The sequence below is a fragment of the Nomascus leucogenys genome, chromosome 4, assembly GCF_006542625.1.
Source record: "Nomascus leucogenys isolate Asia chromosome 4, Asia_NLE_v1, whole genome shotgun sequence".
NCBI classification, from domain to species: domain Eukaryota; kingdom Metazoa; phylum Chordata; class Mammalia; order Primates; family Hylobatidae; genus Nomascus; species Nomascus leucogenys.
In genome coordinates this window covers 127,371,867-127,398,774 of record NC_044384.1, presented here as the reverse complement: position 1 = coordinate 127,398,774, position 26,908 = coordinate 127,371,867, and the positions used below count along the sequence as shown (strand labels likewise).

Genomic DNA, 26,908 nt, shown 5'->3' with positions numbered 1-26,908 from the left:
TGTCCTCCCTGGTACCATGAAACTGGAGATCTTTGGAGACCTATCACAGAACATGTACTTGAATTGTTTGTGTGTGGAGTAAAGGCAGCTGTTTGTAGCCATCTAGTTGGGAACCGTCTTTCCTTGGATAGTTAGCTACTCTGTTGGTGTGTGGTGTCACATTTACTTGTTGCTGACATGTAGTCAGTGACTTCTGTCATGCATAAGTAGGCCTTGCCAGTGTCAGCAGGTAATGATCCTGGAAAGACCAACTTCTATTAACGTAATCCACAATCTAGCGAGGGGGTTATAGTTATCAAACATATTTCTCAGTCAGCTCTTTAAGAAGTAGTCATTTAGGCTGGGTGCAGTGGCTGAGGCCTGTAATTCTAGCTCTTTGGGAGGCCGAAGCTGTAGGATTGCTTGAGGTGGAGTGTGAGACCCACCTGGGCAACATAGGGAGTCCCCATCTCTACAAAAAGTAAAAAAGCTGGATGTGGTAGCACATGCCTGTAGTCCCAGCTCTTGGGAGGCTGAGGCAGGAGGATTGCTTGAGCCCGGGAGTTCAAAGTTGTGGTGAGCTGTTATTAACGTCATTGTACTCCAGCCTGGGTGACAGAGCGAGACCCTGTCTCTTTAAAAAAAAAAAAAAAAAAGGCTGGGCGCGGTGGCTTGTGCCTGTAATCCTAGCACTTTGGGAGGCCAAGGTGGGCGGATCAGTTGAGGTCAGGAGTTCAAGACCAGCCTGGCCAACATGGTGAAACCCTGTCTCTACTAAAAATACAAAAAAATAGCTGGGCATGGTGGCAGGTGCCTGTAATCCCAGCTACTGGGGAGGCTGAGGCAGGAGAATCCCTTGAACCTGGGAGGCGGAGGTTGCAGTGAGCTGAGATCGTGCCACTGCACTCCAGCCTGGGCTACAGAGCAAGAGTCTGTCTCAAGAAAGCAAACAAACGAAAAATCAGGTCGGGAGTGGTGGTGGCTTACGCCCTGTAAGTCTAACACTTTGGGAGGCCAAGGCTGGCAGATCACTTGAGCCCTGGAGTTCAAGACCAGCCTAGGCAACATGGCAAAACCTCATTTCTACAAAAAATACAAAAATTAGCTAGTTGTGGTGGCGCATGCCTGTAGTCCCAGCTGTTTGGGAGGCTGTGATTGGAGAATTGATTGAGCCAGGGAGGTCAGGGCTGCAGTGAGCTGTGATCATGCCACTGCACCCTAGCCTGGGCAACAGAACGAGATTCTATCTCAAAAAAAAAAAAAAAAAAAAAAAAGAATCAGTCATTCATACTTCAAGAGTTTTGGAATTTGTAGTGAATAAAAGTATGAGATGGAAAATGTGACTGCAGGCAGGGTCTGGTAACAGGGTAGTGTGGTTGTTGCAAGGGGTGCTTTGGGTAAGGACAAAGAATCTCTAAAGGGAAGAAGAATTTTGTTTGGTTAGTAGGTGTTAGGTGCTTACTCATACCAGTAAGAATCGAATGAAATTCTGTGTGTCAACATTATATTTCCCTCTGTCCTAAGAGATAGTGTTTCCCAGATAGCGAGTCATATACTGGGACTATATAGTTCGTCATATATACTAGATAGGTATGGGGGCAGTGTTCATAAGAAGTTCATTTGGGTGTTTTTAAATGAGTAAGTAAATCTTCCTTTGTTCTTAGGGTTTCTTTCGGAGAAGTATTCAACAAAACATCCAGTACAAGAAGTGCCTGAAGAATGAAAACTGTTCTATAATGAGAATGAATAGGAACAGATGTCAGCAATGTCGCTTCAAAAAGTGTCTGTCTGTTGGAATGTCAAGAGATGGTATGTTCCCAGTTTAAAGAGTGTTCCTAAAGTGTATGGAGCTTGGCTTTTATTCCTCATCATGAACCAGAGCTATAAACCGGTTACCAAGGACCCTCTTACATTTAAGGTGAAGCAGAAAACATATTTTCATGCTTTACAGGACACCAAATTGATTAAAGTCGTATTTTAGCATTATTATCCCAGAAACAGTTTTTGGCTAAACTTTTGTTGTTGTTCCTTCTTCTAAAAAGAGCCATTTTTTTCTGTGCAATTTGATTACTTTTTATTTTTTCCTAAAACCGATGGAGTTGAAAAACATTTTTTATATGGCCAGGCATGGTGGCTCATGCCTGTAATCCCAGCACTTTGGGCGGCTGAGGTGTGTGGGTCACTTTAGGTAAGGAGTTCCAGACCCGCCATGGTGAAACCCCGTATCTACTAAAAATGCAAAAAAAAATTAGCTGAGCGTGGTGGCATGCACCTGTAATCCCAGTTACTCGGGAGGCTAAGGCAGGAGAATAGCTTGAACCCAGGAGGTGGAGGTTGCACTGAGTTGAGATGGTGCCACTGCACTCTAACCTGGGTGACACGGACTCCGTCTCACTGCAGCCTCCGTCTCCCGGGTTCAAGTGATTCTCCTGCCTCAGCCTCCTGAGTAGCTGGGATTACAGGTGCTTGCCACCACACCTAGCTAATTTTTGTATTTTTAGTAGAGACGGGGGTTTCATCCTGTTGACCAGGTTGGTCTCGAATTCCTGACCTCAAGTGATCCACCTGCCTCAGCCTCCCAAAGTGCTGGGATTACAGGTGTGAATTATCAGGCCTGGCCAGGAGTTTCTTGAGTAACAGATTTCAGCAATTGATGTTTTGTTTTTTCAATTGCCTGAAATTTTTTTTATAGTGCTAAAAGTACTAATGCTATAAAAATAGTTGATGGATATTGTGATTGCCCTAAAAGAATAAAACTGACAATCATTTGTGAAGGGAGGAGTAGAGGTAATGTATCAAACATGATTAAGTTGTTTGTTTTTGGTAGCAATAATGTTAGAGGCTACAATTAGATTAACAAGGCTTTCTGGGCAAGTGTACTGAATTTTTATTATCTCTGTATAAATACTAGACTGGAAAGAAGCTTTTCTTTGTCTCATTGATAGGATTATTGGAGACAAGACACCTTCTAAGACTAGCTTCTAAAAGAATAGAGGATGACTTATCTCATTTTTACTTATTTCACTGGTTTTAATTAAAATCTACCAAGTTTATTTTTCAGTAAGTGCATTTCTACTGATTGTGGAATTTTTTTTAAGGATTTTTTTTTTTTTAAGAGGCTGGAAAAGAAGACAGCAGATAATTTCATAGTTAGATCTTGAGAGTAAAGTTACAAAAATGAATTGACAAGGGCCAGGTGTTCAGGGAATGATTTTACCTACAAAGTTCCATTAATGGTAATGGATGTGTGTAGCTGAATCACACATGCCTTCCTGGGAACAGTCCTCAGCTTTGTTAGTAAGGAACCGTGTAGTAATACTGGTCTACTTCAAACTGCTTTTCATTAGCTAGTTTCCTATTTCTTTCTCTTTCTTTCTTTCTTTCTTTCTTTCTTTCTTTCTTTCTTTCTTTCTTTTTTTTGAGATGGAGTATTGCTCTGTCACCTCTGCCTCCTGGGTTCAAGCAATTCTCCTGTGTCGGTCTCCAGAATAGCTGGGACTACAGGCACCCGCCATCACAACTGGCTACTTTTTGTATTTTTAGTAGAGACGGAGTTTCACCATGTTGGCTAGTCTGGTCTCGAATTCCTGATCTCAGGTGGTCCACCCGCCTCAGCCTCCCAAAGTGCTGGGATTACAGGCATGAGCTACTGCACCCATCCGAATTTCCTATTTCTTTTCTTAGACTTTGCTTATAAAATACCTAGGAGATAGATGTCGTTAACTTTGTTTTGGGGGAAAATGGAAAATTTTCTCTCCCTCTCCTACTTCCTTTGGTGCATCAAGACCAGCAAGTTTAGAAAAATGTGGACCAGAGACATGCAGACTCATTCTTTATATGTATGACTAGAAGCCATAACTATTGGATAATTTTATGTTATTCTTTTATACAAAACAAGTCTTATTTAGAATATAGATGTTAAATATCTTTTTTTCAATAGCTGTTCGGTTTGGTCGTATTCCTAAGCGTGAAAAACAGAGGATGCTAATTGAAATGCAGAGTGCGATGAAGACTATGATGAACAGCCAGTTCAGTGGTCACTTGCAAAATGACACATTAGTAGAACATCATGAACAGACAGCCTTACCAGCCCAGGAACAGTTGCGACCCAAGCCCCAGCTGGAGCAAGAAAACATCAAAAGCTCTTCTCCTCCCTCTTCTGATTTTGCAAAGGAAGAAGTGATTGGCATGGTGACCAGAGCTCACAAGGATACCTTTATGTATAATCAAGAGCAGCGAGAAAACTCAGCTGAGAGCATGCAGCCCCAGAGAGGAGAACGGATTCCCAAGAACATGGAGCAATATAATTTAAATCATGATCATTGCGGCAATGGGCTTAGCAGCCATTTTCCCTGTAGTGAGAGCCAACAGCATCTCAATGGACAGTTCAAAGGGAGGAACATAATGCATTACCCAAATGGGCATGCCATTTGTATTGCAAATGGACATTGTATGAACTTCTCCAATGCTTATACTCAAAGAGTATGTGATAGAGTTCCGATAGATGGATTTTCTCAGAATGAGAACAAGAATAGTTACCTGTGCAACACTGGAGGAAGAATGCATCTGGTAGAGTGAAATCAAATTTTTGCTTACGTTGTATCAGGGAAAGCTTTGAAAATTTTCTTTTATTTGGGAGATATGCTAACTTGGGGGGATGGTGTCAGAAAACCTAAGAAATTAACAGACTTAATTTTGTACAGTATTTTAGGTCAAATAATTTTAATAAACATCATCTGATGAATGACCTAATTTCATACCCAGCTAGGTACAAGCATGTGATTTGATTGATCTGGGGTTGGGATTAGCATTTTATGCAAAATATGATTCATGCAGAATTGGTCCTTTAATTCTTGGAAATCCTTTTGAAAATTTAAGCATTCTGATTAATTAGTACCTTACTAGCTTTGGGATTTTCTCAAAGGGCTGAACTTTTCGCTTGCCATAGTTAGAAATTCTTTGATTTCTATAGAAAGAGGTTTTTTTTTTTTAACCATTATTATGCAAAAAGGTCTTTGGATATAGAACATAGATGTTTTATTGTTTGATAAATTTAGGAGTATTTTAATTTCATAGGCTAATTTCTAAGGATTTTCTCAGACTTCATCTTATGAGATGACTTAATGTTGGTCATATCATTCAAGCTTTTCTATTTTTCCATCAAATACGACATTCTACATCAAAGTACAGTGTTCATATTCAGCCAAAATTTCATCAAAAACAGCAGTACCACACCATTTCCAGTATAAGCCATGAGGTCCTTTGATAGTGCTTGGTATTTTCTACTGACAGGTAATTAAAGTCGTCTTTTTCATTTTCAAAATAGTTGACTCTACCTCAATCTTCATTAAAGTTTTTGTTGTCACTTGCAGTTATTTGATTCTGTGGACCTTATGTTAGGCTAAGTCGTCACTTTTTTGTTTTGTTTTGTTTTTTTTTGAGACATTCTTGCTCTGTTGCCCAGGCTGGAGTGCAGTGGCGCGACCTCAGCTCATTGCAACCTCCACCTCTTGGGTTCAAGCAATTCTCATGCCTCAGCCTCCCAAGTAGTTGGGATTACAGGCGTGCGTCACCATGCCTGGCTAATTTTTGTATTTTCAGTAGAGACAGGTTTCACCATGTTGGCCAGGCTGGTCTTGAACTCCTGGCCTCAAGTGATTCACCCACCTCGGCCTCCCAAAGTGCTGGGATTACAGGCATGAGCCACCATGCCTGGCCAAGTGGCTGCCTTAATGAAGGAAAAATCTGTAGGCATTTTGGTTCTGATTTCATGATATTCTCCATGGTTTTGTAGTCATCCCATTCCTAGATTTTGTATGGATTTAGTGAAAATTTAAAGGCTGATTTTACTAATAGAATATACAGAGTGTGTTTCATCATCTTTTTGGTGTTTTTTTTTTTTTTTAATAACTTCTTGGCTTCCTATTTTCCCTCACCCAGTCCTCATTTAGAAGGCACACCTGTATCTGCAGTCCTTGTTTCCTGATTGAAGAAGTAGAAGTCAGCGATCACACCATTGTTTTTGAGATAAATGGGCAGTGACTTTTTTTATTTTTGAGACAGAGTCTCACTTTGTCACCCAGGCTGGAGTGCAGTGGTATGATCTCGGCTCACTGCAGCCTCCGCCTCCCGGTTCAAGTGATTCTTCTGCCTCAGCCTCCTGAGTAGCTGGGACTACAGGCACGTGCCACCACGTCTGGCTAATTTGTTAGTAGAGACAGGGTTTCACCATGTTGGCCAGGCTGGTCTTGAATTCCTGACCTTGTGATCCGCCTGCCTCGGCCTCCCAAAGTGCTGGGTTTACAGGCTTGAGCCACTGCGCCCGGCCAGGCAGTGAGCCACCTTTTCAACAAAATGAGGCACCTTGCTGTTTTTTCCTCTTGGGAATTACAACATTGTAATTCTACCTATTTAGAAATAAAGGAGTTTTGAAATATTAACTAAATGTGAATTTGGGCCTAGACTTGTAACTTCTAGCTGTGTTGGACAAATCACTAAACCTCTCAGAGTCTCGTTTCTCCACCTAAGAAATGGAAATTATAATCTGCCATGAATAACAGATTGAGAATCAAACAATTGAATTTGTTTGCAAAATTATAAAACACCATATACTAGCATAAGGTGGCAGCAGTGTTAACAAAATAAACTCTTAAACCTGTGCAACAGGTGTTTGAAATAGCTTGTTACAGAGGATATTTTTGCTTAGGCTTTTTTTTTAATAAGTTAATTGCTATTTATATTAGGTTGCCAAGAGGCTTTCTACAGTATGGTGGGCAGCAAATGGATAAAGTGCTAATATCTCAGTAGATTTTACTTGTGTTTTGGGGGTTAAATTCATGTTGGGGTTTCTGATAATTGAGATGCTGCTTTTGACATTTCTTTACCACCTCTTAGTATTTAAGAGTTTTTCCGTTTTGTGTATACTAGGTTTGTCCAATGAGTAAGTCTCCATATGTGGATCCTCATAAATCAGGACATGAAATCTGGGAAGAATTTTCAATGAGCTTCACTCCAGCAGTGAAAGAAGTGGTGGAATTTGCAAAGCGTATTCCTGGGTTCAGAGATCTCTCTCAGCATGACCAGGTCAACCTTTTAAAGGCTGGGACTTTTGAGGTAGGTTTTATTTATCCTGAATATTGATGCAGGCAGGGCATGTAGTATTTTATTTTCATGGATGTTTTAATTCTTTTTTTTTTTTTTTTTTTTTTTTGCGACAGAATCTTGCTCTGTCACCCAGGCTGGAGTGCAGCAGTGCGATCACAACTCACTGCAACGTCTGCTTCCTGGGTTCAAGCATTCTCCAGCTTCAGCTTCCTGAGTAGCTGGGACTACAGGTGGAAGGGTGTGAGCCACCATGCCCTGCTAATTTTTTTTGTAGAAACAGGGTTTTGCCATATTGCCCAGGCTTGTCTGGAACTCCTGAGCTCAAAGCGATCTGCCCACTTTGGCCTCCTAAAGTGCTGGGATTACAGGTGTGAGCCACTGTGCCTGGCAGATGTTTTCATTCTTTTCTGAGTCAGTATTTATAGTCCAGAGTCTGAAACTATCAACAAAATAATCATCATCTCAGGATTTTGGGAAGAGACTTGGGAGACTTGGTAAATCCAGAATTGTTTAGGATTTTATATTTATTTTTTACTTATTATTTAGGATTTGAAATACAGGTATTCTGTATCTACAGCATATGAACTCCTAAGTGCTAGTATTGCTTTTAGATGTGGACCTAACAAGTTTCTGCAGTGGCAGACACCTCCTGAAAGCCTAGCCTAGCATTTACTGTATTCGATACAGAATAAGAAGGGCAAATAGAATGTGATTTTTGTTTTTTGAGAGACTGTAGAATATTTTGGGGATATATCAGACATTTCTTATGTGCCACCTTAGCTCTTCCTGGTTTCACCTTGCTTCAGGATCCTTGGCTACTTTTCTGTCCCGTTTCTCTTGCAACACTGTATCCTGCCTGGGCTTGGGGTAGTCTCTACTGTATAACTTGCAGATGTGCCTCTCCTGGTCCTTAGTTAGGTGTCTTTCACTTTCTGTGTGCGCCAGGGCATCCCTTTTGCTGCCAAGGTGTGAGATGCCTTGGGACCTAATTAAGGACAACTCTGAGACTGGGGTGGTGAGAGGAAGTTGATGTTTGGTGGGCCAAATCTTTCAACCTTTCATGGATGGGAGAAGTGAGCCAGGGCTATATTTTCACTTCTCCCTGGATTTAGTATAACGGAGGGAGTGAGATAACTAAGTAATATAATTGTTAACTGATTTAACGTGGATGTCAATTATAACATGGTGCTTAGAACACTTACTGTGATAGCTTTCTTTGTGGATAGTCTCTTTGGGTTATGGTTTCTTGAAGTAGTTCAGTTAGACTTCATCTGCTTCCTTTGCCTTGGCTGCATTTGATGTGTTGATGTTTCAAAGTGTTGCTGCATTGGAATTTTGCTCTTTTTACTTAAGGCATAGAGGCCATGTGGTATACTTGGCAGCCTAAAGAGTTTCTTTAATGCCTTTGGCCAGGGCCCAGTTTTAAATTTACTGGTACTATTTCTTGCTCTAATTTTATATTGCATTTCAGAATCTTTGTTAATAGAGTGGCAGAGTGTCTTTGCCATCAGTGGCTAGAATTTCTTTTGATGTTTTTCTTGGAGTATTTTTGCTTTGGTAGAGAATTCGTCTTAAGAAAGTGGTTTTGGGACCGGGTGCAGTGGCTCATGCTTGTAATCCCAGCACTTTGGGAGGCCGAGGCAGACTGATCACTTGAGTCCAGGAGTTTGAGACCAGCCTGGGCAACGTGGTGAAACCCTGTCTCTACAAAAAATACAAAAATTAGCTGGGTGTGGTAGTATGTATTTGTATTCTCAGCTATTCAGGAGGCTGAGGTGGGAAGGATCACTTGAGCCTGGGAGGTTCAGGTTGCAGTGAGCTGTGATGGCACCTCCAGCCTGGGCAACAGAGCAAGACCCTGTCTCAATAGATAAATAAATAAATAGGCTGGGCACTGTGGCTCATGCCTGTAATTCCAGCACTTTGGGAGGCTGAGACGGGTGGATCACCTAAGATCACGAGTTTGAGACCAGCCTGGTCAGCATGGTGAAACCCCATCTCTACTAAAAACAAAATTAGCTGGGTGTGGTGGTGTGTGCCTTTAATCCCAGCTAGTTGGGAGTGTGCGGTGGGAGAATCGCTTGAACCCAGGAGGCAGAGGTTGCAGTGAGCTGAGATTGTGCCACTGCACTCCAGCCTGGGTGACAAGAAGAAAACTCCATCTCAAAAAATAAAATCGCCTAACATGGTGGCTCACACCTGTAATCCCAGCACTTTGGGAGGCTGAGGCAGGTGGATCACCTGAGGTCAGGAGTTTGAGACCAGCCTTGTTAACATGGTGAAACCCTGCTTCTACTAAAAATACCAAAAATTAGCTGGGCGTGGTGGCATGCACCTGTAATCCCAGCTACTTGGGAGGCCGAGGCAGGAGAATTGCTTGAACCTCTGGGAGGCGGAGGTTGCAGCGAGCCAAGATCATGCCGTTGCACTCCAGCTCGGGCCACAAAAGCAAAACTGCATCTCAAAAATAGAATAGAATAGAATAGAACAGAATAGAGTAGAATAGAGTAGAAGTAGAGTAGAATAGAATAGAATATCGTGGTTTTGAGTAAAAGTATACCCTGTTTTTCTTTTATAACTTTCTTTTATATGTGGGATGATTCATAACTGACTTGAATACTAAGTTATTTTTTATTATTGCTGTTAGACTTCTCCAAATACATTTCGTTTTCTTTTTCCAGGTTTTAATGGTACGGTTTGCATCATTATTTGATGCAAAGGAACGTACTGTCACCTTTTTAAGTGGAAAGAAATATAGTGTGGATGATTTACACTCAATGGGAGCAGGGGATCTGCTAAACTCTATGTTTGAATTTAGTGAGAAGCTAAATGCCCTCCAACTTAGTGATGAAGAGATGAGTTTGTTTACAGCTGTTGTCCTGGTATCTGCAGGTAAGCAAGCTGGTTCAAAATTGTGCCACACCTAGCATATAGTGACCAACTGGGGAGAAGGTGGCAGTTAACAGGGTTCCAGAAAGTTATATAGAGGGAATAAGCCCTTAAGGAAGATGCTAAATTGTATGATCCTGTTATTTTTGTGTAACTAATTTTTTCATTATAACAATATATATCAAAGTACTATAGGAATAAAGTAATACTTAAATCTAGGCCTTGTATTTAGCACTGTTAGTCTTTAGCTTTTTGTTCATAATTTTTTTTATGAGTCCAAATCTTTATTTCATGAATTTGTTAGAACATTATGTATCTCTAGGTAGGTAGTTGTAATATGAATTTCAGTTTCCATTCAAATACAATGTGGGTTACTTGAAAACATTAAAAGTATCAAGAGGTATTAGTATGGTTTGTTGCAGAGAAATGTGAATTAGTTGTAGGCTTTAGTCCAGCTCTGCCATTGAATTATGTGGGTAACTTGGGTAAGTAACTTTACTCTTTTGGGTCTTGGATTCCTTCCTCATCCTGTCAAAGGAAGGGGTTGTAGCATGTGAGCCTAGTGTGGTGTCTGGCATAGAAGAGCTACTCAGTCACTGAATGAGTGAGCAAGATTTTTGAGTTTTTAATGTTTATTTATATGAGTCATTTATGATGTTTCCCAATGTCCCTGCCATGTTGCATTAATATTACAATTATTTCTGACAGTACCCATTAAGGCAGAGATTGTTACTCCCAATAACAAATTGGAAATTGAGACACTTTCCTGGGTATGTCTAAGTAAGTGCCAACTATTTTTAGGCATCATTTTAGTTTATAACATTTGGGAATTTTTTAGTATTTAGTTATGACTTTGTTTCCCATTTGCTTCCTACTGTGTAAAGGGCACTGTGCTAGGCATTGTGAGAGTTACAAGTTATGGCCTCCGATTATGTGGCTAAACCATAAATTAGTAGCTCTTGAAAAAGAACAAGTTCTAGGCCAGGCACGGGGGCGCACGCCTGTAATCCCAGCACTTTGGGAGGCTGAGGCGGGTGGATCACCTGAGGTCAGGAATTTGAGACCAGCCTGGCCAACATGGTGAAACCCCATCTGTACTAAAAATACAAAAATTAGCCGGGCATGGTGGCACGTGCCTGTAGTCCCAGCTACTCAGGAGGCTGAAGCAGGAGAATCGCTTGAACCTGGGAGGCGGAGGTAGCTGTGAGCCTCTGTCACGCCAGCTTGTGTTCCAGCTTGGGTGACAGAGCGAGACTCTGTCTTAAAAAAAAAAAAAAAAAAAAAGAACAAGTTATTTGTATAATTTTAACGACCTGTACCTCAGTGGAATAAAGACATGCCATTTGGTAACATAATTTGGCTACCTTTTCTGACCAGCTCTACCTGGATAACTAAAAATGTGTATATGACATGGGAGTAGTATGAAACGAATATGTCAATAAGGGATATCTGTTTTATAGCTAACTTATAATGCCTCTTGCATTTTACCTATCATTTGCAGAATCTCTTGATAAGTAATTAGTATTGGTTTGAGTTGATATCAGATTAATAAATTGATTATTTGGAAACCACAGATAATCAGTACTTGTTAAATTATTTATCTGATGAATATGCCTTACCTATTAGGTGCTCAGGGGGAGCCAAAAAGCTTTAAGGCACATGCTTGCTAAGTGTTTTCATTCTTTTTGGAGAGATGAAACTACACAAAGAGCTTTATGCTACTAAACTGTGTAGTTCTGACTGAGGTAAGCTGGAGTTGTAGAAAGGAAGGTGAAATCATCTTGGAAGGTTCTGTGGGGAAATATAGAAGTGGAGCTGGAATTCGAAGGTTGAATTATTAGGCTTTCCCAATGAAGAAGAGATGGAAAGGCGTGGGAGAGTACGAGATAGGGCCAGGGAAGGGTCAGGTGGCCAAAGCCTGGAGTGTACATCAAGGAGGAAGGGGGACAAAAGGCTTCAGAGTTAGGGGAGCAGCAGGTTATGGAATAACAGCTATGAGAACTAAGCAGAGAGGTTTTAACCAAAATATGGGGCAGAAGAAAGTCTGTGTACCTTCTTAAGTAGGAGAGTGATCCAGTTGAACAAAGTGATGTTTAACATTAATTCTGCATTTTTATTGTGGTGGGCGGATCAGATAGGTAAGTCATTAGTGCTAGAGAGTTAGGTTGAGAAGCTTTTGAAATGACATCAGGTATGAGGCAGTGGGGTGAACTCTTCTAAAATAAATTAAGGCAGGTAAGATGAAGTAGAAGGGCCAATTTCCCAGAGGTAGGTCAGAGGAAGAAATGATGGCAAAGGGGTAGAGGGAAACTCTGTATGCCAGGAACCTTGTTATTTCAGGATAGGAACATGATTTTTAGTTTGATTTAATCTGTTTTTGAAAAAGCCTTTTTTTCTGATTATAAATTTAATATGGGTTCTTTGAAAATGTAGAAAATATTAAAATGGAAAAAAAAGGTTATAATATCACTACCAGAAAAGATCACTATTAATATTGAGCATCTTTATCCATTTACCTATCCATCTATCCATTCACCTATCCATCCATCCATTTACCTGTTTGTTTATATAGGATATATTTTAAAAATGGAAATATTAAGTGTGAAAGACTAAAAGAATACAGTGCATTCTAATTTTTGTCATGTCACTATATGAACATACACAAGTAAACATATATGAAGTTTCATGTCAAATTTTAATCCTTACCACTTAAAAATTACTAGCTGTTTTTTTTTGTTGTTGTTGTTGTTTGTTTTTTTATTTTTATTTTTGGAGATGGAGTTTCACTCTTGCTGCCCAGGCCGGAGTGCAATGGCATGATCTCTGCTCACCACAATCTCCGTCTCTTAGGTTCAAGCAATTCTCCTGCGTCACCTCAGCCTCCTGAGTAGCTGGGATTACAGGCATGCGCCACCACACCCAGCTAATTTTGTATTTTCAGTAGACGGGGTTTCTCCATGTTGGTCAGGCTGGTTTCGAACTCCCAACCTCAGGTGATCCACCTTCCTCGGCCTCCCGAAGTCCTGGAATTACAGGCATGAGCCACCACGCCCGGCCAAACAGCAGCATAAATTACTAGCTGTTTTTAAAGTGGTGTCTAGGCAGGAAAATAAAATTCAAACGCTACAGAAGGGTTTAAAATGAAAAGTCTCTGCTTCTTTCCTCTTTCCTCTACTCCCAGCATTATTCCTCAGAAAACTGGATTTCTTAACACCCTTCTTTTTAATTTTCTGGTTGTTGACCACCCAACTCTGAATATAATGCTTATATCTCTGTATACCTCTTTTTTTTTTTTTTTTTTTTTGGGACGGAGTCTTACTCGTCGTCCATGCTGGAGTGCAATGATCTCAGCTCACTGCAACCTCTACCTCTCAAGTAGCTGGGATTACAGGTGCCCAACCCCATGCTCAGCTAATTTTTGTATTTTTAATAGAGACGGGGTTTCGCCATGTTGGCCAGGCTGGTCTTGAACTCCTGACCTCAGGTGATCCACCTTTCTCGGCCTCCCAAAGTGTTGGGATTACAACCGTGAGCCACCGTGCCCAGCCTATACCTCTTTTTGTTTAATGAGTATAACTTATAAATAAAAGTATCCTTACTTTTCCCTCTCAATTTTTTTATGTTTTATTTTTTAATTTAATGGTTTTGTTTGTAATTTTAATATACTCACATTTTTTGACCTTTACTTATGCATAATGTCTTTTGGATAGTTTAGATAGAATCTCTTAATTGTTCAAAGACACAGTTTTTCCTTTGTACTCTGACTTTGCTGTAACATTCCTTTTATGTAGTCAATTAAAACATTTATATCTAGTTCTATAACTGTTTGTCATGATTTGATCAGTTGATTCCCAAAGTTGAAAAGTTGAAAGTCAGTATTTATGGTATTATGATTATGTAAATAGTACTTACAGTGTTCACACCGTGAGGTTGAAATGGGAAAGAATAATGGAAACCTCTTCTCCAAACCTCTGCACCTTGAAGGGTGATGTTCCTTGTATCAGGGAACAAATGGATAGTTTATTTCAGTTCTCTATTAATTGTTTAGAATTAAGTAACATAGTTTGCTTTATCTTTAAAATAGCTTTTTCTTTTTGGGAATGTATAGTTGTCTTCTTTTGTTGTTTTTGGGTTGTCAGAAGAAATGCTAGTTAATTTCTATATCTCATTATATAATTTTATCCTTACAGTAGATCCCTGTGAGCTGGGACATTAAGTTATTCACAGTTACACAGACAAGGGATTTGAGGAACAGAGGGGTTAAGTAATTTACCCAACGTCCATTTTTAATTACTGGCTAAGCAAGTATTTGAACTCCCATTAGTCTGGCTTCAAAGCCTTTCCATTATACTGCTTGTTAACAGAATAGCTCTAGCTGCTAAGGGGGAGAAAAATCTCAAACATGATGTTTGCCTGTAAGATTGGAAGAATACTAATATCATGGAAGGGGAATTATACCTGGAAGATAAGTTTCTTTGCAGGTTGTTTAAAGTAACAGCAGTCACTTCCAGTTGAAGATTAAGGACTGGCATGTAGGTGTGAGGTCAAGGCTCATTTACATACAGATTTTAGTTGTCTTCATAGAGATTTTTGTTGAAGGTTTGACTTTCATCCTGTAGGAAGTGAAAATAAATAGAATATTTGGTGAGGAGTACAAGCTTGGGAGGGCAGTGAAGAACCAGCTAAGGAGAGGGAAGATAGATGTGTCATAAATTAAACTCTACAGTACTAGTGTAGCATTTATTACCCATTTAGAAGATGAATTTCCACTTCAATATGTGTACTCTTAACATTATAGTCTCCAGAAGATTGTTTACCATCCAACCAGGTTTGTACCTTTAGGTTCTTTGGCCTTGAAATCTTAAAAACCGTGGTTTTAGAAATGGAGACTTTAGAAAAATTTAATGCAATCTATGGTTTTAGATATAGGCATCCATTTCCCTGAAATTCTGAGTTGTATAATGAAGCATAGGTCATCTAAACACAAAATAGACGCAGGAAGACCAACAACTTAAAACATTTTTAAATTTTTTGTGTGACTTCCTACACCTGTCCAACCAACTACTACTAATACTAGTTCCCACTCAGGTATCTTCCCCACTTATCAGTTGTTTCTTTCTTTGCCCACCTAGATTATTTTGTTTGTGGGGATTACTGTCATTCTTTCTCAGTTTTCGGTATTATAAATTACTAATCATATGATTGAAACCAGAGTCATGCATCGCTTAATGACGTAAATATGTTCTGAGAAATGCATTGTTAGGCAATTTTGTCATTGTGTGAACATCATAGAGTGTACTTATATAAACCTAGATGGTATGTCCTACTACACACCTAGGTTTTATGGTATAGCCTATTGTTACTAGGCTATAAACCTGTACACCATGTTACTGTGCTGAGTACTGTAGGCAGTTTGTAACACAGTATTTGTGTATCTAAACGTATCTAAACATATCTAAACAAAGAAAAGGTACAGTAACAATAGATATGAAAGATAAAAGCTGGTATACTTGTATAGGGCATTTACCATGAATGCAGCTTACAGGACTGGAAGTTGCTGTGGGTGAATGAGTGAATCGTGAGGTCATGTGAAGGCCTAGGATATTACTGTATACGACTGTAGACTTAATCACTGAACACCTATGGTACACTAAATTTATTAAAATTTTTTTCTTCAATAATAAATTAACCTTACCTTGCTCTGTTTTACTTTATAAACTTAAATTTTTAAAGCTTTTTGAGTCTTGTAGTAACACTTAGCTTAAAACAACACATTGTACAGCTACACAAAAATGTTTTCTTTATATCTTTATTCTCTAAGCTTTTTTCTATTTATAATTTATTTATTTACTTCTTAAACTTTATTGTTAAAAACTGTGACAGACACATACATTAGCTTAGGCCTACACAGGCTCATCATCATCAATATCACTGTCTTCCACCTCCACATTTTGTTCTACTGGAAGGTCTTCAGGAGCAGTAATATGCATGAGCTGTCATCATCTATCACCTTCTATATTTCTGTGATAACACTGCATTCTTCAGGAATATCTCCTGAAGGACCTGCCTGAGGCTGCTTTACAGTTATCTTTTTTTTTTTAAGTAGAAGGGACGGGCGAGGTGGCTCATTTCTGTAATCCCAGCACTTGGTGAGGCCCAGGCTGGTGGATCATTTGAGGTCAGGAGTTCTCAAAAAATGAAGTAGAAGGACTATACTGTAAAATAATGATAAAAAGTATAGTATAGTAAATACTTAAATCAGTAATATAGTTGTTTACTATTATTAAGTGTAATAGGTTTGCTTACCCCAGCATCACTATAAACGTGTTAGTTATGTGTTGTGCTATGATGTTACGACAACAAAAGCTGCAACGTCACTAGGCGATAGGGATTTTTCAGCAGCACTATAATTTTATGGGACCACCCTTTTATATGTGGTCTGCCATTAACTGAAACATTGTTATGTGGCACGTGATTATTTTCTTCTGTCAGAATGTAAGCTCCTTAAAGGAATTCTGGTTTTGTTCACTGCTGATTTCCAAGCACCTTAGAACAGTAACCAGTACATATGTTTAATAAATGTTTGGCAAACGATTTCATCAAGTGAAAGAATGTTTTTTTAAAAAAACCATTACTTGAATATCAAAGGCAAGAGGTACTCTTCAAAGCATTACTGAAGGCTTTATTTTTATAAAGATAGTTTATGATTGACCAAAGTTAAATATCAAGAAAAAGAGGTCTCTGCCAGTAGTTTTGTCTGAAAAATTGTGACCCTTCCCCTACCCCCACAAACCAATATCCAACTTTTTTTTTTTTTTTTTTTTTTTTTGAGACAGGGTCCCACTCTGTCACCCAGGCTGGAGTGCAGTGGCATGATCTCGACTCACTGTAACCTCCATCCCCTGGGTTCAAGTGATTCTCGTGTGTCAGCCTTCCAAGTAGCTGGGATTACAGATGCCAGTCATGATGCCCGGCTAAATTTTGCATTTTTAGTAGAGACGAGGTTTCACCATGTTGGCCAGGCTGGTCTCGAACTCCTGATCTCAGGTGATCTACCTGCCTTGTCCTCCCAAAGTGCTGAGATTACAGGAATGAGCCACCATGTCCTGTCCAACATTCTTTTTATTTTTGAGACAGTATCTCGCTCTGTCACCCAGACTGGAGTGCAGTGGAATGATCCTGGATCACTGCAGTCTTGACCTGGATTTAAGTGATCCTCCCACCTTAGCCACCCAAGTAGCTGGGACTACAGGCATGTGTCACCATGCCCATTCAATTAAATTTTTTTTTTTTGTAGAGGCAAAGTCTCACTATGTTGCTCAGACTGGTCTCAAACTGCTAAGCTCAAGCAATCCTCCTGCCTCGGCCTTCCAAAGTGCGGGAATTCCAGGTGTGAGCCACCATGCCTGGCCTTTTTTTCCAAGAAAGAATTAGCATATAGTTGTAGTGTTCAAATTTTGTTAAATATAAGATGAACTGGCCAGGTCCGGTGGCTCATGCCTGTAATCCCAGCGCTTTGGGAGGCCGAGGCGAGTGGATCACAAGGTCAGGAGTTCAAGGCCAGCCTGGCCAAGACGGTGAAACTAAAAATATAAAAATGAGCCAGGTGTGGTGTTGGGCACCTGTAATCCCAGCTACTCAGGAGGCTGAGGCAGATAATTGCTTGAACTGGGGAGGCAGAGGTTGTAGTGAGCCGAGATCGTGCCACTGCACTCCAGCCTGGGTGACAGAGTGAGACTCCATCTCAAAAAAAAAAACAAAAAAAACTTATTTTTATCGTTTTTCTGCATTTAGAGTTAATCAGACTTTTTTTGCCCTTTACTATTAAATTTTAGTCCTTGTTTTAAGTGCTTGCATTGCAAATGACCTTTTTCAGCTATCACTTATAATGGAAGACCTCCTCAATATCCTTGTAAAAAAACAAAAGGGCGTGAATGGCCAGAAGTTTTGCTTCCTTGTAGAAGTTAGAAGTCTTTTTCTTGTTAATTACAACCTCCCATGTAGGGGACCATTGAATATTTTTGTATACTCCTGCCTCCTGTTGTAAAGGGAAAAAAATAATCTTGCTGATGAGAAAGTCTATGGGTGATCTACATAGGTTTGCCTAATTGTAAGATACTTTATTGCAGGCTTATGCCAAATGACTGCTTTATTAACATATTGTATGAGAAGTTTAATAAACACAATATGCTAAACGAAAGTGAATGTAGGGTTACATAGCAATAAAGTTGCATAATGTATTAGTTACCTATTACTGCATAACAAATTGTCCCAAAATCCAGGGGCTTTCAAATGCAAACATTTATTTAATCTCACAGTTTTTGAGGGTTAAGATATGATATGAGAGATAGGATATGATATGTGCCTGTGACTCAGGGTTTCTTAGGAGGTTATAGTTAAGCTATGGACAGGGCCATGGTCTCATATGAAGGCTTGAGTAGGGAAGGATCTGCTTTCAGTTGTATGTAGTTATCGGCAAGATTCAGTTCGTTGCAAGCTGTTGGACTGAGCACCTCAGTTCCTTGCTGACTGTTGGCTAGAGCCGACTCTTAGTTCCTTGCCATGTGGGCCTCTCCACAGGGTGGCTCACAGCATGGCAGCAGCTTTTCTCAGAGTAAGTGGGCAAGAGCGTACCTAAGATGGAGGCCACAGTTTCTTGTAAGCTAATCTCAGAACGGACATCCTATCACTTCTGCCGTACTTTTTTAAATTAGAAGTTAGTAAGTTTAGGTCCACTTAATAGGAGGAGATTGCACAAGGGTGTGAATACCAGGATGAAGGGATCATTGGAGGCCATTTTAGGGGCTGCCTACCACACATGGTGACATACAAATGGGAGTGTATTCCATATGTATTGAAAATATGTTTATACAGTACATTATTTTATTTTGCTAATTAGAAGCAGTTGAAATCAGATGACATCTAATTTTAAAAAGTCAGAACCTCTATGTTCTTGTGAATAAAAATTCTTAAGCAGTAAAGAATTTTGATTTATCAAATGTTTTATGTGACATATATGCTTTATAATACAGTAGCTAATGATTTGTTACTGAGATTTTGAGAAATTTGTCAACTCTTGCCTTTATTCAAATGTATAAAACCTTGCTTTCTATTCATTAGTGACACTGATGAGCAAGAATTTTATTTATATTTAATGTTAATAATTTATCCTGTCTTTCATATTTCCCTATTCCTGATCTCTCTTAGATCGATCTGGAATAGAAAACGTCAACTCTGTGGAGGCTTTGCAGGAAACTCTCATTCGTGCACTAAGGACCTTAATAATGAAAAACCATCCAAATGAGGCCTCTATTTTTACAAAACTGCTTCTAAAGTTGCCAGATCTTCGATCTTTAAACAACATGCACTCTGAGGAGCTCTTGGCCTTTAAAGTTCACCCTTAAGGCCTTTGTTTATTTAAACATGAACTGATGGTAACTGTACATTTTGTGCTAAAATGCTTATTTATATGTGTATACCATATGTGGAGATAGAAAAGACCTTTAAGACAATAAAAGATTGTAGGCTATCTCTGTAATCATGCAATAGCTGTTTGGATTCAGAACTCTTCAGCCATGATTAGACGTTGACCGCATCTCCCTGATAGACCAATCAGCTGTGTCGCACTTAAACTGGAGAAGTTACACTGAAGTATAATCACACTGAATGTTAGACTTTTTCATCTGCCAAAACCAAAAACCATTTTGATCTCCCTGTGGTATAAATATAACGCACAATCACAAGTGTATGAGGACTTAGAAATTAATCCTTTGTGGTAGGAGTTCTGTTGAATGATGGAAATCTTATTACTACCACAAGACTATTTGATCTGGTAATTGGAGACTTTGTGATTTAGGAGATCTCCATGTCTGTATTTACTCTACCACTGCTAAAGTGTGTGGTCCTGGGTAGTTTATGAGAATTGATAGTGTCCCCAATGCCCCACCTCACAGAGTTCCTAAAAAATGTCTGTCAAGCATATTTACCTCTTGGGAGATAGGCACTATGTAAATAAGGTAAAACTTTTGTTATTATAATTATTCATAATAATATTCTTTTCTTATTTCTAAGCCTTTCTGGGAAATCATTTCAGTCCACACCAACCATATTATTCAGGGTTCCTGCCATATGTGTGGGGTATCCTACTGATACACACGTATTCAAAGTTTATGGGTACAACAGAGACATAGTACATGTACATAATATGTATGTGAATATAGTTAAATATATTTCTTCACAATATTTTAAACTGTGAAGAACTTTATCATACAGTAAACTTAAAACAAGAGGTGTCAAAAGACCCAAATTAGGTGCATTTTACCTGTTTATGATGGCATAACCATTGCTTTAAAATGTTTAGACAGTAGGATATTGAATTTATGCTCTATTTTTGTTTATTTAAGCAACACTTAATGTAAAAGTGCAACAGGCAATTGAGTCCAAATTTCAACGACATAAAAAACATGTATTTTAGAGTTCATCTTTGGCAAAATCTTTGGTTCAGGGTACTAGTTGTTTAAAAGTTGATTCATATTCTTACCTTGTGCTGAAAAAGGTTGCATTGCTGCCCCTTATACACATGCTGCAGCTTGATGTTAAAGAATTTTTATTCTTTCTGAAGAACTAATGTTTAAAGAAACTGTTTAATATGATGGCATGTGTGTGTGCGTGCGTGTGTATGTTCTGAGGCCACTTCTTTTTTCCTAAATAACACTACAGGGATTTTGTCACATTAGATTTAATTTATAATTGGAAAAATCATCTAGTGTGTGATTTACAGGCTTAGAAATGGTGTAGTCAAAGACATTTTATCCACATTTCTAATAGTGGACTTGATTAAATAGATAAGATCAGCATCTGTTTATGGTAGTAGGAGAAATAGCCAAAGTTGAGGATTTTATGTATGTTTTTCTGTTTCCCTGGAAAATAGCAATTAATTGGATTTTTTGGCAAAGATTGCCTTCTGTATAATGTTTGGATTATATAAAATTGCAAAAATGATTAAGAGCCCGCTTTACTGTACTAAGCCTGTTACTTTCATGACGTGTGAGCAGAATGCCTTATTTTGTAATCTTGTTTAACTTGTTGCTACTGGGACTTGATTTACTGTGGCACTAGTTAAGTAAGTTAAAAAAAGTTAAACCCTCTCATTATTAAAGAGGAAAGGCGATGGTGATGTCTGTAATACAATATAAACCATAATTGTGATTTACCTTAAGTAGGTATAACTCTTATGGGATATACAGTATAGTTTTTGTGAATCTTTACATGATAGCATTATCTTTTTATAATTTTTTTTCCTAAGATAAACAAATGCATAGTTTTCTTCTATGGGGGATAGAAACAGCTTTTTGAAGTAATATTGAAAACCTCAAAGATCATGTTGATTCTTAATTTTTGCCTTTTGCATAAGCCTCTTTATAACATGTATCTTTAAAACAATTAAGTCTTTAGGAATGTGTAACCAGAACTATGTTAGTATTGCTTATAAAACTTTAGTTAGTTTCAATATATACATATATACATCTCTATATAGGTATATAGATTTGCATTTTGTCTTGTAAAATTTTATTTGAGTAAATTCTTCCTGTAGGTAATGGGAAACAATAGTTCATATGTCACTCATAGCATTTCTATATTTGAAAGTAGCCCAATATAAAACTTTTGATTCTAAAATTAAACCAGCAGCCTATTACAAGCACATTCTTTGATTGAGTCATTGGTTATAAACTTACTAAATGCAGAGAAAGCAGCCAATTTAGGAAACTTCTGAGTTGGTGGGGCACTGTTGATTAATAATGTACTGTATGAATTAAGTGATGCTTTAACTTTGATTTTACATTTTAAAGTTAAAATGTGGGCATTATGTCAGCAAACTTAAGGGCATTATGTCAGCAAGCTAAAATATTTTTTTTCCTGTGCTTTTAATGTATCTCTACATGATCTGAGAGAGGATTCAAGTTGATAGAAATAGCTGAGGGGAAAAGGGGGGACATCTTGGGATGAAGCTTGTCCTTATGGTGATGGTTTAATTACAGATTAAAAAATTAGAAGGAAATTTCAGTGGATTAAGTGTATAGCTTTCATATCTACATTTCAAGAAATTACCATTGTAACTTGATAAGAGATGATTTATTTTATGTAAACATCTTTGCAAAGCAAGGTGTAGCAGCTCAGCTAGATTTATTACTGTGCACGAAAGTAAATACCTATCTCAATTATTCTTTTTCTTTTCCAATATAAAGTTTGCTGAATGTACAAGAAGAGTTTATCACTTAGGATATAGAATTTTTTTAGGGGTTGGGGGGAGGGGATCTGTTAGGAAACTGTTACCTATAAACAAAGATTGACTGGATTCGATCCAAAAGATAAAACTTGAAGCTATTCTGGAACTAACATGGAAAAATGAAATGGCTATTGTTTAAAAAAATGATAGAAATACATTGTTGATGGGATATGAGTTAAGTTTATTTTCTACAAACTGTAATTGATGAGGACATGGATAATATCTTCATGTTTCTGAGAAGTAATCTGTATGTGGGGGGAGGGGATAATAAATATTTCTAACCAACTGTGGTGTTTGGTGTCTAATCTACCTTGACTTTTTTGTAAAACTACTTATAATTTAACTCACTACAAGTATCTTTCCCCTGAGCATAGCAGGATCTTTTATGTAAATCTCTGAATCAGCATGGGGAAATATGTGTGTGTATATGTATATGTATGTGTGTGTATATACACACATATATGTATATGTATATATGTGTATGTGTATATATATATATATATATATACACACACACAGAAAGGGCTTAAAAAAAGATTTTAGAGTTTGTTTAGAGATTCTGGCAAGGACTGTTGCTATTTTCTGTAATGCCAACTGAGTAATGATTCGTTGTGTCTAATAAGGTAGTCTTTCTAGGAAGGAGATGTGAGAGTACTTGATAAAACCAGAAATCACCCTTTGCCATAAATGGGGTGCACCTCAGCAAGACTACTAGCCTCTTTTTCTTTTCCTATCAGTTGATCCCATGTTGGCAAAATTAAGATAGCTACTTAAATTTGCATTGTCTGCAGTAATATTGTTAGGCAATCTTGGGGGTGTTGCTTTTCTAGCTGGAAACCTGTGGCGGGTGGCACCTTTGCGTGAGATTTGCTTGGGCCCACTGGGCTTGTTCCACCCACTTGGCCTGGCAGGCTGTACCCAGCTCACGCTCCTGGCCTGGATCCCACGCCTCCAAGGGAGACTGTGAGTCAGGCATGGAGCAGCAAGGGATGTGTGAGCAAGTGTGGGGTCCAGCTACTGCGCAAACATGTCAGCTGCTGCCACGGGATGGACATCTCCAGGTGCCGGCTCTCTGCGAGGCTGCAGCTGGACCAGGCGCACCATAAGCAGCTTTCCCAGCTGGCACTGGGGAATGCAGTGGTGGCCCGAAGGGTGAAGATGCCAGGAACCACAGGGCCTCAAAGAGGGAATCACAGCCTTGGCTTGGGGATCTCTCAGGTGAGAGGTCCCCAAACGGCTGGCTGCAGCTTTTCTCTCCTTCGCCCACAGCGTGGTGAGTAAGTGTGCATTGTGAATCCTTTAAGGAAGGGTTTAATGGGATGCCATTTTCATCAAACTTTCTTCCCTAAATAACCCCTTTGCTTTTTTTTTTTTTTTTTTTTTTTCCTGTGCTGAGCACTTGTTGGGACTCTTAGGAAGGAGAGCTTTTAGGAGAAAAAGCCTTGTTAACCTTATACCCATTTTGGGTGTTGATCAGGATGTTGGTCGAATTCAGTGCATTATTGCACAAATTTACATTTTATTTTGTCCCCTTCTTTGTGCAGTTTAATAAGCAAGCTCCAAGTAAATGTGTGGTTGATGGAAAACAAAATGGATTAAATTCCTTCTGAAATTGAGGAATGCTGTCTGTGAATACAGGAATAAAGATAATCACAGATCTGGTTTTAGTTTTTATACTAGATTGGGCCTGTGTTGAAATTTGTTATGTTTGATTTTTTTATTCTCTGTCTATATAAAAGCTTAGAAACAGCTGTGGCATGTGTTTTAGTAGCCACATCAGTGTCGCTCTTCGCTGTGTAAGAGTCGGTTGCTGTGGGGTGATTTTTGACACCAGAGTACAAAATCCACTAGAACAACCCTGAATGCAGTGAGTATAGGAGCCCTAAGGGGAGGTCTTGGAGGAAGCTCAGAATCTCTCCAGTTGCTTTAATATGGGGCACATTCCCCAGAATGTACACATGCTCTCAAAGTTAGCATTTCCCATACTTTTTAATGCAAGTTACTGACAGGGGTGGGATCAGTGTTTTTGAAATGACTCAAAAACAAAATCCGCAGGTGAATATGGTGTTCCTAAAATTTGTCCCCCTACTTTTTTCTACTGGAGTCTGCAAAGTCAAATATGATCTTCTTAAAGTCTCTGAAGTCAGTTCTGTATTTTTTTTTCTTTTCTGTTGTCTCATACTGCTCTGAACACCTTAACTCCAGCAGTTTTCCCCTTATTATTTTGTTGCTTTGCTTATAAATGCTCATCTGTTTTCTCCCCCTGCAATAGCTGTTTAATTTCCTGTTCAAATTCTGCAGTTAAATGTAGTTAGGGTCGTTTCCAAAGTGGAAAGCACCTGCTTTCATTCTCTTGATCAACTTTTTGTTCCCTAGTGTGGCTGCTGTTTTCCTAGGCTGTTTTATCTGATCAGATTTTCAATGAATGGACTAATGGTTTAGTCACTTACTATTATTATTATTGTTATTTTTTGAGATGGAGTCTCACTCTGTCGCTCAGGCTGGAGTGCAGTGGCTCAATCTCGGCTCACGGAAACCTCCACCTCCCAAGTTCAAGCGATCCTCCTGCCTCAGCCTCCTGAGTAGCTGGGATTACAGGCGCACGCCACTGCACCCTGAATTCCTGGAAACAAGAATCAGACCTCAGGAGCTCTCACAAGCCAGCTCCAGCATACAAGGTCTACAACAGCAGTGCCTGGCAATTATCCTTCAAAATGCTGGGATTGGTAGCCATTGTGCTCCACGTGCATATAATTCCCCTAACACTATCTGAATTAGTTGCCCAGCCATTCTTGGAACCTCATTTTGCATTGGATTTTTTTTTAATCCTGACACATGGATATTCAATAACTGTGCAATTAATAAGTGACTAGCCCGGGTGCCATGGCTCACACCTGTAATCCCAGCACTTTGGGAGGCTGAGGCAGGCAGATCACCTGAGGTCAGGACTTTGAGACCACCCTGGCCAACATGGTGAAACACTGTCTCTACTAAAGATATAAAAATTAGTGAGGCGTGGTGATGGGCGCCTGTAATCCCAGCTATTGGGGAGGCTGAGGCAGGAGAATCACTTGAACTCGGGAAGCAGATGTTGCAGTGAGCCGAGATTGCACCACTGCACTCCAGCCTGGGCGACAACGAGACTCCATCTCAAAAAAATAAACAAAATAATAAAATAGGTGATTAGGCCATGAAGGCTCTGCCTCTTTGAATGGATTATAGCAGGATTGGGTTCCTAAAAAGGGTGAGTTTGGCCTGATTTCCTCTCTCTGTTTCATGTGCTTGGCTCACCCTTCTGTTATGATGCAGCAAGAAGGCCCTCACCAGATATGGCCCCTCAATCTTGGACTTTGTAGCCTCCAGAACATAAACTCAATAAACCTCTTTTCTTTATAAATTACCCAGTTTGCGCTATTTTGTTATAGTGCATGTATTTGGACTAACAGTTCTCTTCTGTGTCAGGCGTCTTCACCCCGCACAATGTTTTTGAGGTTCATTCATGTCATTCGTGTATTGGCAGTTTGTTCCTTTTTATTGCAAGTTATGTTCCATTGTATAGATGTATCATGGTTTATCCATACACCTATTGAATGGACATCTGGATTGTTTCCAGTTTGGTTATTATGTATAAAGCTGTTAGGAACACTCCTTTGTATTTGCAGTTGCACTGTTTTGTGACTTAACCCTGGTATATAATCTGTTTAAGAAGCAGTATATAATGGAAAGTATATAATGGAAAGCATGATAAATGAAAGTAAATCATGAAGAGAATTAATACTTTCTGTCTTCAGTCTTAGTGAAGGAGCAGTGCATCAATTAGAAGGTGCTTAAGCTCTGTCTAAAAGGGAGTTCAGGTAGAGCATGGTGTCTCATCCCTGTAATCCCAGCTCTTTGGGAGGCCAAGGTGGGAGGATTGCTTGAGGCCAGGAGTTCAAGACCAGACTGTGCAACATAGTGAGCCCTCATCTCTATTAAAATATTTCAGAATTAGCTGGGTTTGGTGGTTTGAGACTGTACAACGAGCTATGCACTATGTAACCACTGCACTCCCGCCTGGACAACAGAGCAAGACCCTATCTTTAAAAAAATAAAAATTAAAAAACTTGGAGTTCCGTAATAAGGATGCTTATTAATTTTTTTTCCTACGCAAGACTTCTAGAGGCAGGACAATTTCAGGCTGGTTCGGTGGCTTCACAAATGCCTTAAAAAACACAGGCACCTACCTTACACCCATTAGGATGGCAACTATCAGGAAGAAAAAAAAAAAACACCAGAAAATAAGTGCTGGTGAGGATGTGGAGAAGTTGGAACCACTGAGCACTGTTGGGGGTGTAAGTCAGTGCAGCCACTATGGAGAACAGTATGGCAGTTCCTCAAAAAATTAAAAATAGAATTACCATGTGATTCAGCAATTCCACTTCTGGGTATATGCCCAAAATAATTGAAAGCAGGGTCCCGAAGAGATATTTGCACTCACGTTTATAGCAGCATTACTCATAATACCCAAAATGTGGGAAAAGCCCAGATTTCCATAGAAGGATGAATGAATAAACAGAATGTGCTATTATTGAGCCTCAAAAAGGAAGGAAATTCTGGCACATGGGTGCACCTTGAAGACATTATGCTAAATGAAATAAGCCAGTCACAAAT

The 26,908-nt window shown here is 39.2% G+C and overlaps 1 protein-coding gene across 1 annotated transcript in view; it reads left to right on the top strand.

The window, feature by feature from the left end:
- Nucleotides 1–22,544, top strand: part of NR1D2 (nuclear receptor subfamily 1 group D member 2) — a 35,304-nt gene extending 12,760 nt beyond the window's left edge. The window contains exons 4-8 of the mRNA XM_030812259.1: nucleotides 1,644–1,788; nucleotides 3,920–4,548; nucleotides 6,907–7,092; nucleotides 9,765–9,975; nucleotides 19,180–22,544. Coding sequence (XP_030668119.1) covers nucleotides 1,644–1,788; nucleotides 3,920–4,548; nucleotides 6,907–7,092; nucleotides 9,765–9,975; nucleotides 19,180–19,376 — 1,368 coding nt within the window. The 3' untranslated portion in view covers nucleotides 19,377–22,544. The remainder of the gene's footprint in view (nucleotides 1–1,643; nucleotides 1,789–3,919; nucleotides 4,549–6,906; nucleotides 7,093–9,764; nucleotides 9,976–19,179) is intronic.
- The last annotated feature ends 4,364 nt before the right edge of the window (nucleotides 22,545–26,908 follow it).